This window comes from Pseudonaja textilis, chromosome 3 (genome assembly GCF_049901715.1).
Source record: "Pseudonaja textilis isolate UNSWEBS1 chromosome 3, rPseTex1.2, whole genome shotgun sequence".
Taxonomy (NCBI): Eukaryota; Metazoa; Chordata; class Lepidosauria; order Squamata; family Elapidae; genus Pseudonaja; species Pseudonaja textilis.
Window position 1 is genome coordinate 74,657,161 of NC_141992.1, and position 15,527 is coordinate 74,672,687.

Genomic DNA, 15,527 nt, shown 5'->3' on the forward strand with positions numbered 1-15,527 from the left:
CAATCCTTCTTAGTCACATTTGGAGATGCCAAGAATACAGATTAACTGTAGTCCATACTGTATGTAGTCCACACAGATTAACTGTAGTCCATTTTTTTAACCTGATAGAAGCCCCAAATAGGAATATATAGTAAAATGTGAATGTTTTAAACCTGGATTGAAATTCATTTTGTGTCCTTGAGAATATCCCTCTGTGATGAATTATCTATTTTTCTTTTAATACCACTAAGTATTTAGAATCATTTAAGATGTAACAATATAAATGAGCGGAGAAAGGTAAATGTCAAATAAGAAAAACACCTATTATTTAGTTTTATAAAATATTGAGAAAAATACATATAAGAAAAATAAATAATTCTATGCAGTGTCCCCTAAATTCTACAGTACAAATAATTTACCGTATTTCCCCATGTATAAGCACCCCCTTTGTATAAGCCACCCCCAATTTTTGGACTGTGAAGTTTTGAAAAATATTTTATTAGAGAAACAAGTTATGAAGAAAGAAAATTTACAAAGAAACAAATTCGACGTCTAGATCTACAACTTCGGTCATGCGCCAAAGCGGTGCGGGCGACGCTAGCAATCTACGCATCGGAACGAGAGTAGGAACGGCGAAGCATTCAGGCCGATGCCTAGCGTATGCATTTCTATCGCGTGCTCGCACTCGTAATCGTATCATCACGTACAATTTTTACAAAAAGTATAGCATACTGCTGGAAAACCAGTTTATTCCTACTTTATTATTTTATGCATTTTTCACGTATAAAAGTGTACCTGCTTTGTATATGCCACCCCCTATTTTTGGGCTTGAAAATTTTGGAAAAAGGGGTGGCTTATACATGGGGAAATACGGTATATACTTTCGGAATAAATTAAACCACACAACTTTCTTTGAGAAAGAACCTGAGTTCCAGCTGAGAGCATTTCAGCCATAGGAGGCTGAGGAAGGGAAGAGAACGTGAGAAGAATATTGATAATTAATTCAATTGGGGTAGTTATCTATAAATGATATGCTTTTTGAAACATTAATGAATGTGAAAACAATAGAAGAGAGGGTTATCAGGAATACATAATATTTTTACAAAATGTACATAGAAAGGTAGAAAATCCTAAGAGGAAAATTGGACTGAATAAATTTAGTACAGTAAATAAAAGTAAAATCAGTGAAATGTATAGTCATATTCTATTCTATTCTATAACGGACTATAATTTTCTGTGAATAATTTAGACTATAAATACCAGCAGTTCCAATTTCTAAAATTATGAAGTGAGAAATTATGGAAGTTAAGCATAACATCAAGTCCTGCAAAAACACCCGATATATTTAAAAAAAAGAAAAACCAGGACAAATTGATTTGATATCAGTTTGAAGGAAGGACTTCAAAAAGTACTTTACAAAAAACTCAGACATTAACTTTACAACAGTAACAAGATCCGAAATGCATTGGTGTTGTGTTTAATTTTTAAACTTCCTGCCTGCACAAACATTTTTGGAACAACAAAAAATTGCATGCCTCTTATAACGTGAGATAAAAGTACTATTACGGTATATTGAATGAGAGATGAGGGAAGTGGTCAGATAAGGGTGAGCTTAGCCTGTTGCAGGACTGTGGATATGTGACAAATGTCTCAGAAGGGACCCTCCTTAATTTATTGGGCTCTAAAGATGATGGGAAGGATGGAATTTTAGACTTGTAAGATTTTGTTACTGTAACTTTACAATTAAATTGAGCTGTGGTGGTTGCATGATTAGACTGCAGTATTTCAGGCTGACTCTGCTCACTGCCAGGAGTTTGATCCTGACCAGCTCAAGGTTGACTCAGCCTTCCATCCTTTTCAGTATTTACCCTTGGTCCAGTTACTCCAGTTGGCCCAACAGGTCCTTCTTCTCCCTAAAGCAAAAGAAGGGCAATCATTTATTCTTGCATATTGCATTTACCGTACATATCTTTATAATGTAACATTGAACATCTTAATGGGACTATGTATATACTTAAACTTAAGAATTTACAGAATAAGGATGAACTCATAAGCATATATTTACAGTATATAGGAGTAAATCTCACTGGACTCAGTAAGATTTATTTCTGAGTATAGACATGTAATATTGCTTTGGGCATCAATAGTTACTAATTCAGGGACATAATACTACATGTCTAGATCTACTCAATTAAACTTTAATTAATTGTAAATTGGATTTCTTTAGGATGCTTTAGGTAAACTATTATGGATTCAGTTTTAAAAGAAAAGATGCCTCCTTTTTCAGATAAACTATCTCTTAATAGATGGACATTGAAATATGTACTCAGCAACACATCTTTTATTTAATTTGCACATTAATATATTTCTTCTTCAGAATGCAAAACATAGCCCCTCCTAGTGTGTGTAAAATACCAGATTTGGTTCATTTAACATTGTACAGGTGCCACCAAAACAAGTAAGTTATTGATGGGCCACCGTTTATACTTTACATCTGCCAGAAAGAAATTTAGTAATTTTGCAAGTTAAAAATAAGATCAACCGCACAGGACTAGATCCCAGCTCTAAAAACAAGTGTGCTTTTGAGAGAACAATCACCTTACCTCAACTCCTTTGGGACCAGATGGACCGAGAGGACCTCTGTCACCTAGAAACCCCTAAATAACATAAATCATAAGATTAATGAACAGACATGCTACTGAAAAAAGCATAGAGGAGTATGAGGATTAATGGTAAGAAATATACCTTGATATTACCCCACTTTATGAAATATAATTGATATTTCCCCACTTTATGTTATAATTGTTTCTCTTAGGAAGCCTTAACTATTAAATCAATACCCATTTGGGCTTCTCTGTAAAAAGTATAATATGAATACAGTTATGTACACCTGCATTCCAATTATGTGTTAAAAGCTCACAAGGGAAAACTACTTAAATGGAGAGAAAATTGTAATCATTTCCTGCTGAAACCATTAATCTTGGATTAGGCACATGCATTAATTTTTATTTTTCACATTGCAGGTGGGAAAGCAGCTGCAAAGGGTGGATTCTGATCATAAAACAGCAACAGATAAAGGATTAATCACCATCTCCCACTAACAGCACTCCAGTAATAACATTTGCAGTCAATAGTGTATATCATAAAAAGTGAGCTCAGCAATCACAGATGCATCATGTAAAAGTTAAGTTTAAATGGAATTAAATTTTCTTTATTTTATTTCTTTTTCACTCTTCTATTACTGTTTTCTATTTTTCTTATCTTAACATTTGTATTGTTTTTACTCTGTGGAAAAAAAACTTTAATAAAAATTATAGACGGATGGATGGATATAATCTAAAAAAGAGGAAAGTATACAACTTCGTCCCACCTCTTTGCCAACCTGGAACCAGTCTGTTTCACTATGTTCTGTCCATATTGTGTTTTCCTGACCTGTATATAAGCTTGTCAAGAGGGCCATAAAATATTCTGGGGTTCCTATTTTCCAGAGTCACATGATTTACATGCATTTTTATAATCACTAAAGCTGAGGAAAAATACTTCTGTATTAATCAGCTGAAATGGATTGTTTTTTTCACTTAATCAAGGAGTTATCCTTTATTCTTTCTACTTTGCAAGGCTTATTTTAATAAATGTCTAAATAACTTAACTGCTACCTCCATGAAATGTTCTCATAAAATGTAGCCTCCTCCGAATGTATCTCTCTGTGACAGTAGTGGCATGAACTAATTAAATTAAATTAAATGCTCACCACATAGCAGACATGGAAACTCAGATTACAACATAATCCAAGCAATTTAGACAGCATCTCATCTGTGGCTCTAGCAGAGATTTATACAACTCAGAGTGCATTGACTCAATGTTTGGATATTATAAAATGGAAAAATCAAATCACTTCTTCTGTCTATTTACATTAGAAACTTTATTGGTTCTATTACAAAGTTAATGGGGAGCATTATACTGTATGCCTCATTTGTAGAAAGAAATAATTTGGAAAGAAAATCAACAGTCATTTAACAGAATTTCAAAGCTAGAAGCATCTTTCTGTTCTTGATTGGTACCCATACAGTCACTAAATCTGTATTTCAGTGGAGATTATTTAACAAGATTTTAGATCAAATATATTTTATTTCTAGCACTTTTCTGTCAGTCTCAATCCGTGTGTGTGTGTGTGTGTGTGTGTATGTATGTATGTAGGGGTGGGATTCTACCAGTTCACACCTATTTGCTAGAACCAGTTGTTAACATTCTAAGCAGTTCGGAGAATTGGTTGTTAGAAAAAATCCTGTAAGGAAGGCAGGAAGAAAACACTCTAGTATTGCTTACAGAAACTGCCTCTCCGTTAACCCTTATTACATTCTTGGCAGGACTGGACTTCCTGTCTCAGGAACTTCTCTGGAGTTTTTTTCCCCTCCTTTGCTGGTACTTTGCTTGTGTGGAGTGCATTCAAAGTTACAATGGCACTGAAAAAAGTGATTTATGACCATTTTTCACACTTACAACTGTTGTAGCATCCCCACAGTCACGAGAGGCCAGGCAAGGAGATGCATGCCTCGATGTGAGTGATATTGAGTTGGCGACGCCCAGCTAATAACATGACCACCAAGCCATGCCCACCACTAAGCCATGCCCACAGAACCGGTTGTTAAAAAATTTGAATCCCACCCCTGTATGTATGTATGTTTATGTATATGTTTGTGTGTGTGTGTGTGTGTGTGTGTGTGTGTATCTATACAGAAGCCTGATGATGGCAGATGAGATTCTGCCGAAACGTTGCTACAACTACAATGACAAAGCTGAATACCATACATGTGTGTGTGTGTGTGCGTGTGTGTGAAAGATGTATTGCATAGGTCACCAAAAATGACAGTTGCATTATTTATACAATGCTTTGTAATTATTGGATAGGTTGCTTTTCTTCTTTTCTGATTTTTTTTAAAAATGAAATTCCCTGCTTGGGATATATCACACAGGACTTTTAAAAAAAATTATCTTTCTAGGACTGAGAGAAAATGGATGGTCCAATGTTTTCCAGCTGGCTTTATGCAAAGTGGAACTAGATACTGTTAGCATTGCTTTTCGTTTATCCCTCAATTGCCCTTCTTTCACCATTTGCCCTTCTTTCACTGAGCCACGATGGCATAGTGGCTAGAATACAGTTCTGCAGGCTACTTCTGACTGCCTACATTTTGACAATTCAAATCTCACCAGGCTCAAGGCTGACTCAGCTTTCCATCCTTCCTATCTATGAGAACATAGATTGTTGGGGGCAATATGCTGACTCTATAACGTGCTTAGAGAGGGCTGTAAAGCACTGTGAACTGGTATATAAGTCTAAATGCTAATGCTAATCCTTCACTCAGTCAGTCGGAGAAATCAAATGGTGCTAATAGGTATCCATCAATTTGGTAGATGTAGCATAACCAAGTAATTCAGAATGCAATTGCATAATATATTTGAGTATACAGTACCAACTACATTATTTGTACAATGTTTTGCTCAATCCACCCCTCCCTTGGCTCTTGCTACAAGCAGGAGAGAGGAAATCTTGTACCAATTTCTCAGAACACCAATATGATGTGCAAACCTTTGACCGTGACCAGAGCCCCTCTTCATCCTTTTAGATGTTTCCTGGTTTCTAAAATGATACCTTTAACCACTGCACCAAACTGGTTTCCTGATGTAGAGAACATCAGTAGAGCAAGCCATCTGTGGACCTACATTTCACTTCCAGTCTGGAGCATATCTATGAGTACCCACATCCCCAGATGTCCAACACTGATAAGAGTTTGCTCCTAAACACAATGGTGCTAACGACATGTTTTGAATGAATTATGGTAATCTAACTGTTAAGATATTCAACCCTAATACTACAAAGTTTATTAACAAACTGTAAGCTGCCTCATTATGACTTTGCTCTTGTGATACAGAAATCAAGATATATTAACTGAAAGAACAACCGGGGAAAACAGATACAGCCCAAATAATCTTTTAACAATTGAATAAATTAGAGTACATTAGAGGATTGATCATAAAAGAGCTAAACAGTTTCCTGAATGTTCTTTACAAGGTGAATTGGGACGACAGTGATGGAAAGAAAATGTCATTATGAAATTGTGTCATTGCCAAGAGTCAATATTTTACATTAATATTAATATAAAAGGCTTTGTCATGCTTTCCTGGCATTATATATAAATTTCAGGGAGAAGAATGAGGAAAAGAAGAGTTTAGCAAGACAGTCTTCCAAGAAAAAAAGAAACTCTAGAAAACTTCAGTCAGTACGTGACATCTGAGAGTGTTAAAGCTGAACAATTCCAGTTTCACACAGGCCTGGGATCATTTGATTATGGACTCGGTAAAAGCTTTTCCATTTATGTAATGTTCATCTCAAATGTAAGCCATCAATTTTCTCTAATTAAAGAACATATCCTCTATTAAAATATTACATAGAAAAGACTCATCCTTGCATCAAATAAAAAGTTCAGCTTCCACCTAAATAATCAGTGTTCTGACTATGATCTTTGATGAAAAATCAACCAGCATAGCACAATTTGGGAAAGGATATTGAATATTTAGTTAGGAAAAATATGTGTTACATCCAGAAGCAATAGCAAATTGTCTATTAAATGTATAGCTAGAATAGTATTGAAGGGTCTATAATTCATAAGATACATTCTCCTCATGTATCTGTACAATGAGTTTGTAGAAAACGTAGCAAAAAGAAGCAAAAAAGAAATAGCAACAAGTTTTATTGAACATTATAAGCCATCTTTTCCTCCCAACGATACTTTAATAGTGTCTTTTCAAACTTAGCACTCTCTAGAACAGGTGTCAGCATCCCGTGGCTCTGGAGCCGCATGCGGCTTTTTGGGCCCTCTGCTGTGGCTCCCTGTTTGGTGATCCCACCACTGGCTAGCCCCGCCCCTCGCCCTCCCCTCCCAGTCACTCCTTTCCTGGCCCGAGAAGGTAAAACACAAAAAACAGAAATGAGGAAGAGGGAGGGAGGGAGGGAAGGAAAGAGAGAGACCCATTTCCCACAGAAAACACCGGGAGCCACAAAACCTGGGTAGGCATGGTGGGGGGGATATCATGTGACTGGGTGGGAGTGACGTTGAGTTGGCCAAACCCACCCAGGTTTTGTGGCTCCCAGTGTGTTCTTTTCTGTGGGGAACAGGTCCAAACAGCTCTTTGAGTGTTTAAGGTTGCAGACCTGTTCTAGAATGTACTGGGATATAACTCATATCATAGCTTCATAGCTGAGTAGCACAGCAACTGATTTGGGGGGGGGGTTGGACTCCAACACATTTGGATGTGATTTAGATAATAGTGCTCTAACAAGATCCATCTGCTGCCTTTTCCCATATTACATAAAGATTAGCAATGTTGGAACTTCTTTAAAGTTGGTTTCTCAAACTTCTTTGAAGCAAGCACCCAAAAGATTTCAAAATCAGTAAAACATGGCTTCTACAATTTTACTTGCTGTATTTAATTACAAAGAAATTGTAATATTTTCACATATTCTTACCTTTGGGCCTTCTGGACCATTTGGACCTGGTACACCAATATCTCCTGGAAAACCCTAGGACCAAATAAACAAAGAATTGCAATTACCATTTTATTCAAGAACTTAAGGGAAAAAGTAAACCTTCGTTTTGTTTTCTTTCCCTTTTGTCTAGTTACAATGAATATAGTGAAAAAAACTAAACCCATCTGTTTTACTGTAGGAAAGGATCTGATCAATATTGAAATGCTCCAGATGCTGACCTGCAGCTTGTCTGAGTGACAATACCATATGGGCCACTGACATTATAGATTTCTTGGGATTACATATCCAAGGTCCTTTTTTAGTAACTTCTTCTCACTAACTGATAACTGGCTACATCAAACATTGCATTTAAATCCCTGATTATGACATCTCTCTATAAGTGCACCAATGTGCCCACCGTCCCTGTCCTATTGTTTCTTTTTTTTCTTATTTGTATCCATTTCATGTATTCATAACCATGTTTATACTTATACCTGTTATCTAATAATCACTTGAAAAAATAAAATAAATAAAATTTAAAAAGCACTTCAGTATTAACAAATGCCCTAATTACATTAAACTCAACCCAGGAGATTTTGCTGCTACTAGTACATAAATAAAAGGTTTAATTTTTTACAAATACCAAAGTTGAATTGTAAAATGAGACATCTGCGGCTGTAAGTAATCTATAATCACCAGGTGTGTCTTTTGTTTTTTAAGGGAATATGTCTTATTTCATAAAATGTCCCTTATTTCCATGGTATTTGTGATTACTGGAATTTCAGCCTGGCAACCATGTAGAAATAAAATCCTACTTTGGAAACAACAAAGTATTCTAATGACTTAAAATGTATGTGGTATAGGTATATGAAAATCACAGCATCTTTATAAATATTCATTACAATCAGTAACCTCATAATATATGCTATTTCTGTGGTATATAAAAATACCTAACACATATTATTGCAACAGAATAATTACAAAGCTTGCAACACTTCATCAGAACTTTCCAAATATGTCAGTATAAAATACAACATAGTTGTAAAGGAAACCTTTTTGGAACCCAACTTAGCTAATGACTCATGTTGAGAGACCTGCACTTCATTACTCCTAAATTTTATTCATATCAAACATCACTTCCCTACATAATTCTAGAGTTCTTTTGTATGCAAAGCATATGGCAGAAAACTTCCATACAGTTTATTGTCCTGAGGGAATCCTGCATTTAATTACAAATCAAAATGATTTACAGATCAAATGAAGTTCATGTTGAGAAAATAATAACTAAACTTTTTTTGCTTTTTGTTACTCCAAAAGCATTCTGGAAAGAAAAGCTTCCCAAGGAAACAAGGAGTTTGTATAGCGCAATAGAAGGGCCTCCACACTAAAAGAGAAAAATGACTTAAAGCTATGGTGTATTCTATCTGACGAGGGAGTAGCTCCCACAAACAGTTTTGGGACAATTACTATTACCAGAGAGTTTAACAATAAAACATTCCTAATAATAAGAAACATAAAGCTGGTTTCACAAAACTCATCTGAATTACAAATACAATGACTTAAAATTATTTTTAGCTTCAAAAACATTTTTAAATAGGCTCTAAGACAATCTGGGGATATTTAATTTTCTTCTTTCAAACGACAATCCATCAATATTATCTTAAAAACACTTCCAAAAGTTATCCATAACATTACATATCAGCCTGCTGTTTGAGAAACATAAACCCTCCAAACCCATTCAGATACATTAAATCAGATTTGTCTTTCTAAACCATGATATTTTTTGCTACATATAAGCAACTTAGTTGTATCTACTGTTCATGAAATAAATCTAGATCTTATATTTAGAACTACATTTTTGGATGCATTTTAGCAATGCTATAACAATAAAGGTGTACTGTACATTAGCCGTGTACAATTTCAGTAAATATATCCACATTTCCAGGTGACAGATACTGAACAATAATTTATTCAGAAAGTGAAATCAATGAGAATTACTGATTTCTGATATTTAAAATGATTGTATTCCATCCTGGAATTCAAAACAAAGTTCCCAAGAAATTTTCAATGCAGACTTACGTCTGTTTTTTTATTCTTTATTACTAATATTTTATTAACCAATTAAGGATATTAATATAGGTTAGTCCTCACTTACTGATTGTCTCATTTAATGAACATTCAAAGTTATCACAAAAAAAAGCTTGTGACCAATCGTCACATTTTCAATGTTACATGGCCACATGATCAACATTTGTATCCCATGCAACTGGGGCACGTTTAAAAACATTGCAGCATCTTACAATCACATGCCCACGATTTGTGTGTTTTTCCTCACAACAAGCAGAGTTAATAGAGAAGGCAGAATTAAAATTGTAAAGTTATTACCAAAACACCTGAAAGTCCCAATTTCGTCATTAAGTAAGGACTGCCTGTGTGCAAATTTGAAAGATTGTAACTGGTCGATTACCTCTGGTCCAGGTGGGCCTGATGGTCCCTGAGGTCCTGGATCTCCCATTTTGCCCTAAAATTAGAACCTGTATTATGAATCCAAGTTTTTCTTAAGAGGTACAGAAAATGAAATTGTATAATAGTGTGCATTTTTTTTATATCCAGCATTTGAATCTTGTTGATTTTAATAAGAAAATTCTTTGCCTTTTGGAAATTACTGCTGGATTAGTAGAAAAAAATTACAAAGAGTATCAGTAGTGATGATAATACATTTTTAATAATATTATAGCACATTATATTATAAAAAAGTAAATGCATCTCATTATTAAATTTAAGATTATAAATATACAGATGAATTCGAAACCAATAAATTACTTCATATTGCTTGACTAAAACATTCCAGAGAAAGTCTGATTATATGGGCAATAAGAGTTGACAGCAATTGGAAGGCACATGATTAATAAATTTGATTAAAATAGATTTATAAAAATAGATTTTCATGCTACTCTTTACCAAAAGCCAAATCATGAAATATTAAGGTTGCCTATTTTGTTAAGTGGCTATGCTATGAAAAAAATATTAATCTATGTTTAAATATTTTAAGTGATTACTCTTACAAAATAGAAATGTATCTTACTCCAGTAATACATAAAGTTTAGTTCAGAAGTAAAATACAGTCAGTTCTTGATTTATGAATGTTCATTTAATGATAGTTCAAAGTTATTATGGCCTCATAAGTTACAACTACTGCAACCCACGCAGTCATGTGATCAAAATTCAAGAGCTTGGCAACCGGTTTTCATTTACAACAATTGAAGTGGTCTTGGAGTCGTGGGATCATGATTTATGATCTTCCCAAGCTATTAAAACATACCGAGGGACCTGGTTTTCCTCTATTTCCTGGAAGCCCTGGCAAACCAACAGCACCCTTTTGAGAAAAGAAAAGAGTCAGGAGTTGCTAAAATTAAAATAACATGAATAATTGTACTCTGCCATTAAAAACAGAAGGAAGGTGATGCTATCATTCTTTCTAAAGAATATTTTTATTCTGTCCTTTCATTTGAAAGTCACAGTTCAGGAAAATATAATGATTACTTTGGTTTTTTCATAGATACTTACTGTTACAAATACAAGTGAAACTTATATAAAATAAGATATTGGTATTTCCTTTTTGGGGGATCCATTGGTAGGGACCAAGCTATTTTAATGGCAACATTTTAAATCAAAGAAAAATACTTTAGCTTCCCTTCTGCTCTTACCTAACTCTATTCTGTTAACGGAACATATATTCTGTAGGTCGGAGTAAAAAATAGCAGTATTACATTACAAGCTGGATTGGAGTGCATGATTTCTCTCTCTCTCATTATGTCATTCTTAGAAAAAAATTCACATCATATTAATCTAACCCTGTTTGTCTTTTCCTATTATGCATCCTGCAGGAGTACCTAGGACAAGGTACTAGAGTTTTTAGATTATACCATAGTGTACTATTTCTAAATATGCCCATTTCATCAGAAAAGAAGCAAGGTAAGCATATGATAGAATGTATTATGCAAGAGAGATTTACTTCTAATAAATTGGTATTTGTAACTGGCTGTGTCCTCATAGCAGCTACTTAGCTACTTGTGATTGGGCATTTTCTTCATTCAGCAGCATAATTGCAAGAATGCCAACAAAAATTCCAAATGTGCCCACCAGGCCAAAAAGACTGAACCTCTGGGTGATGTAGTCATTAATTCATTACATAACAGTAATCAGAATGTTAAAAGTAAAAGATCCAAGAACTTTCATGTTCTTCTTCTTGATACTTATCATCTTTAAAACCTCTGTGGGTCAAGAATTTTTGTGATAATATGGACGATCTGTTTCAGAAATGTACCTGTGAGTGTCAATGTGCTTCAACATGAATTCAAGTCATTGTCTAGTCCTTCCTTTGCTAACCACTAACATTAAGCAGTTGCCAATATCAGCCTTGATTCCAAAGCAGCCAATCGCCACTCACTCAGCCCTTGCCACCATCTGATTGCTGGGGCCAGAGGGAGATGGAAAGAATAAATCGAATTGTGACCCTCCTTTCTTCCCTTGCGCCATATAATCTTCAGGTTTCTGGGAAAGAAAGTTAGAAGACACTGGTGGCATTGAAGTGGCTAAAACTCTCCTAAATTTCAAGCATTCTATAAGTTAGCCCATTTGACCTTGTTTCAATAGTTGTTGTCCTATACTTTCTAATTGCACCCAATTGTAGGTTACAGACACAATATAGATTATTATAGCACTCATGAATCAATAACTTGATGAGACTGAAACAATGGACACTGCAGAGTACATATCGTAAAGTCTATATAAACTTTATATAATGAAGTTCTTTTGAATTTACCTTGTCTCCTGGATACCCCACTTCTCCTTGCTCTCCTGTAATGCCTTGTTCACCCTACAAAAGCATTATAGGATATAATTTTATCAATGTATTATTTTACAGTACATTCCAAATATAAGAGAGTTATAAGTAACACATTTTATAATGTTTAATGAACACAGAAGTAACATGTTTGCTATTATTTTAGAGATTAATATATTGTCCTGCATTTTCAATCTCTCTCTGTCTGTCTCTCTGTCTCTGTCTGTGCTTGTGTCTGTATGTGTCTGTCTATATAAAACTTCAGTGGCTCTAATAACTAAAGCAGCTAATAAAACAAGATAATTTTAATCATTAAAATATTAGATGTGATCAGTAGAAATCACACGAGGAGCTTCTGGCAAATAAAATTCAGATGATCTTATTTAAAAAGTCAGACAAAGTTCTTATAGATAAGATTCAAAGTTTTAAATTTTTTTATAATGAAATTATTTAGATCACCTTATCACCTTTCAATCCAGGTTGCCCCATACTCCCTGGAAGACCCTATAGAAAACAAAGAAGAATAGCATTTAAGGCTTTTTCACTGTTTACAATAGCAACCAGGCTTTGTAATAGCTCCACAATACTGTACCAGAGGTCCAGGAATCCCAGGAAGTCCAGATGGTCCAGCTTTTCCCACAATACCCTAAAATATAATGAATAAACCCAAAAATATAATAAATAAACCTATGTTTCTTTGCATTACTTTGAGGGTATACTCTCATGCCTCACAGGTTTGCTTCTCCCCCCTCCCCCCGATCCATACTGAATTATCCTAAATTTAATTTAGAAGAGAATAACTGTAATTCAAAGTTGAGTCCTTGGTGGTCTCTGAGCACAGTTGTTTGTTTGCGTATATTTAATTACCTGCAAGGAAATATCGATGCTGCCTCTTGAAAAAGCACCTGACAACTAAAAAGACCAAAGAAGTCCTGACAGCACCTTTGGGACAACCATGACATGGATGACGGAGAATCTCAACAATTAGCTATGCACTTTGGGATGAACACCCTTCGAATGGAGCGGGAATATGAGCGGATTTCCAGAAAAATTGCAGACTATAGGAACCATTTGTGCTTCAGTTTGAGATGCAGACAACAAAGGCTTATCCCCAATAGCCTGCACCTATGTTTAACAGTGAAAAGACACAGGGCAGAAAACATTCTGCAGAAAGCACAGCTTCAACTTCCCAATGATTCAGGTGACCTCGAGGACACAGACAAACCTCCAAGTGGCCTCAATAGCTCAGCTGTCTGCAAGGAACAGAAATTCTTCCTTTCCCCACTATCTAGTCAGAGCTGAAGAAGCTTCTTAGATGAGAAATGAAACACTGTCCAGTTCAAAAGTCCAGTTGTCTGTTCAAAAAGCACCTTTGGGATACTCACCCTTATATTGGTGCCAACTACAGTATTAGTACCCTTACTTTCTAACCCTCATCCAAGTAATGTATAGTTATGTTGAATGACAGTTGACACTTCTTCCAGCTTGATGGGAAGCCATGCACAGTTGCTAAGTATGTCATTTTTTTTGTACTCAGAATTAAAAACATAATTAATTTTTAAAAATTGTTTGACAAATTTGTCCATGTAGTCCTGTGGTGTATGGTTCTTATTTATACAAGTCTTGCTGAAAATTATACAATTGTAGTCAGACAGAAGCCCTTTATCAGTAGAATAGCTGGCCAGAAACCCAGCTTTATATTATGTATGCATTATAGTAAACTAAAATGGCCAATATTCAAATTAGTCACTTATTTACAGGAATTTTTTTTAAAAGTCTAAATAGTCAAACAACTGCATGAAATTATAGAAACTGTAAGAAAGTATATGAGATTTGTTCTATTGATGGTTAAATAAGAGAAACAAAAGTTAGAACTTTTAAAATTACAAGAAAAAGATTAATTTTATCATTATGGTTGATTACTATAAGCTATTATTAATTCTAATGAGTATTAATAATTAATATGTATTAATATTATGAAGGAAAACTAATGGTAGTGTAAGATTATACCTAGAGAAAATCATCACTATTATGATGCTGAGTATTGTTCAAAGGAATGGTAATCAGACAACACACTATCTACATGGATATTGAATGTCGTTGTTGTTGTTATTATTAGTATTATTAGTATTAATATTAGTAATAATAATAATAATGAAATTATAGAAAGTATCTTTAAAGAGTTGCATAAATAACTATCATTTGAATATGACATGTACCTATACCAAATTGTAGAAATACTTAACCTAAACTTAGGAAGAGCTTCTCAACAATTTATACTCACTCTAAGTCCAGGAAATCCAGGAGGACCAACTCCACCAACATTTCCCTTTGAAAAAGTTAAGTTATGCCATTGAAAATAAACATATGTCTTCATATATGATTCAAATAAACATAGAAACAATCCACTGCACATTTAATCTACACAAGAAAATTATAGAAACAATGCTATATTTAAAAAAAACCAAGACACTTCTAAATTCAGCATCTTATTTTCAAAAGAGTTGTACCCTGTTATCTACAAATACATTATTTCCTTTTGTATTGTGTCTTGTCAGAAATGCAGTTTCCTTAAGTTCAAAGGGAACATTTGCTTTGCATGGCAGATCACACACTAGGGACTGGATTTAGGAAGTAAAATTGGGGCTTCATACCTCTGCAAGCCTTCAGCAATTTAAAAAAATGCAAAACAAACAAATAAACTGAAAAAAACTACATTTATGTCCCCACTAATATCTGAAATTCTGAAGGTAGAAAAAGGTCACAAAATGGGTTACATTTTGTATCCTAAAGTTCTTTTTTATTAAGCACATGACATCAACAGGTTTTGATGTACAAATTAAGATAGAAGCTGAAAAACTGGCTGAATAACTTTGGACCAGCTGCTCTCTCACTTCTCCTGCTGTCTTTCTCTCTCGCTCTCTGGCTCTCTCTCAGACCTACCTACCTCATAGGATTATTGTGGGGAAAATGAAAGCGATAAGTACGTTTGCCACTTGAGTTAAAGTAATAAAGACAGATAAAAATCTAATAAATAAATAAAGAATATCATTCTTACAGGGCTTCCGTCAGGACCAGGAGGGCCTCTGTTTCCAAAATCACCTGGCAATCCCTGGTTGAAACAGCAAAAGAGTATTGTAATACTAATAAAAATAATCTGGTAATAATTATATTCTT

At 34.6% G+C, this 15,527-nt stretch overlaps 1 protein-coding gene across 1 annotated transcript in view; it reads right to left on the reverse strand.

The window, feature by feature from the left end:
- Positions 1-15,527, reverse strand: part of COL24A1 (collagen type XXIV alpha 1 chain) — a 148,503-nt gene that overhangs the window by 71,209 nt on the left and 61,767 nt on the right. The window contains exons 13-22 of the mRNA XM_087930128.1: positions 15,409-15,462; positions 14,635-14,679; positions 12,943-12,996; positions 12,810-12,854; positions 12,330-12,383; positions 10,827-10,880; positions 9,972-10,025; positions 7,505-7,558; positions 2,583-2,636; positions 1,848-1,892 (exon numbers count right to left, since the gene is read on the reverse strand). Of these exons, the coding sequence (XP_087786254.1) occupies positions 1,848-1,892; positions 2,583-2,636; positions 7,505-7,558; positions 9,972-10,025; positions 10,827-10,880; positions 12,330-12,383; positions 12,810-12,854; positions 12,943-12,996; positions 14,635-14,679; positions 15,409-15,462 (513 nt within the window). The remainder of the gene's footprint in view (positions 1-1,847; positions 1,893-2,582; positions 2,637-7,504; positions 7,559-9,971; positions 10,026-10,826; positions 10,881-12,329; positions 12,384-12,809; positions 12,855-12,942; positions 12,997-14,634; positions 14,680-15,408; positions 15,463-15,527) is intronic.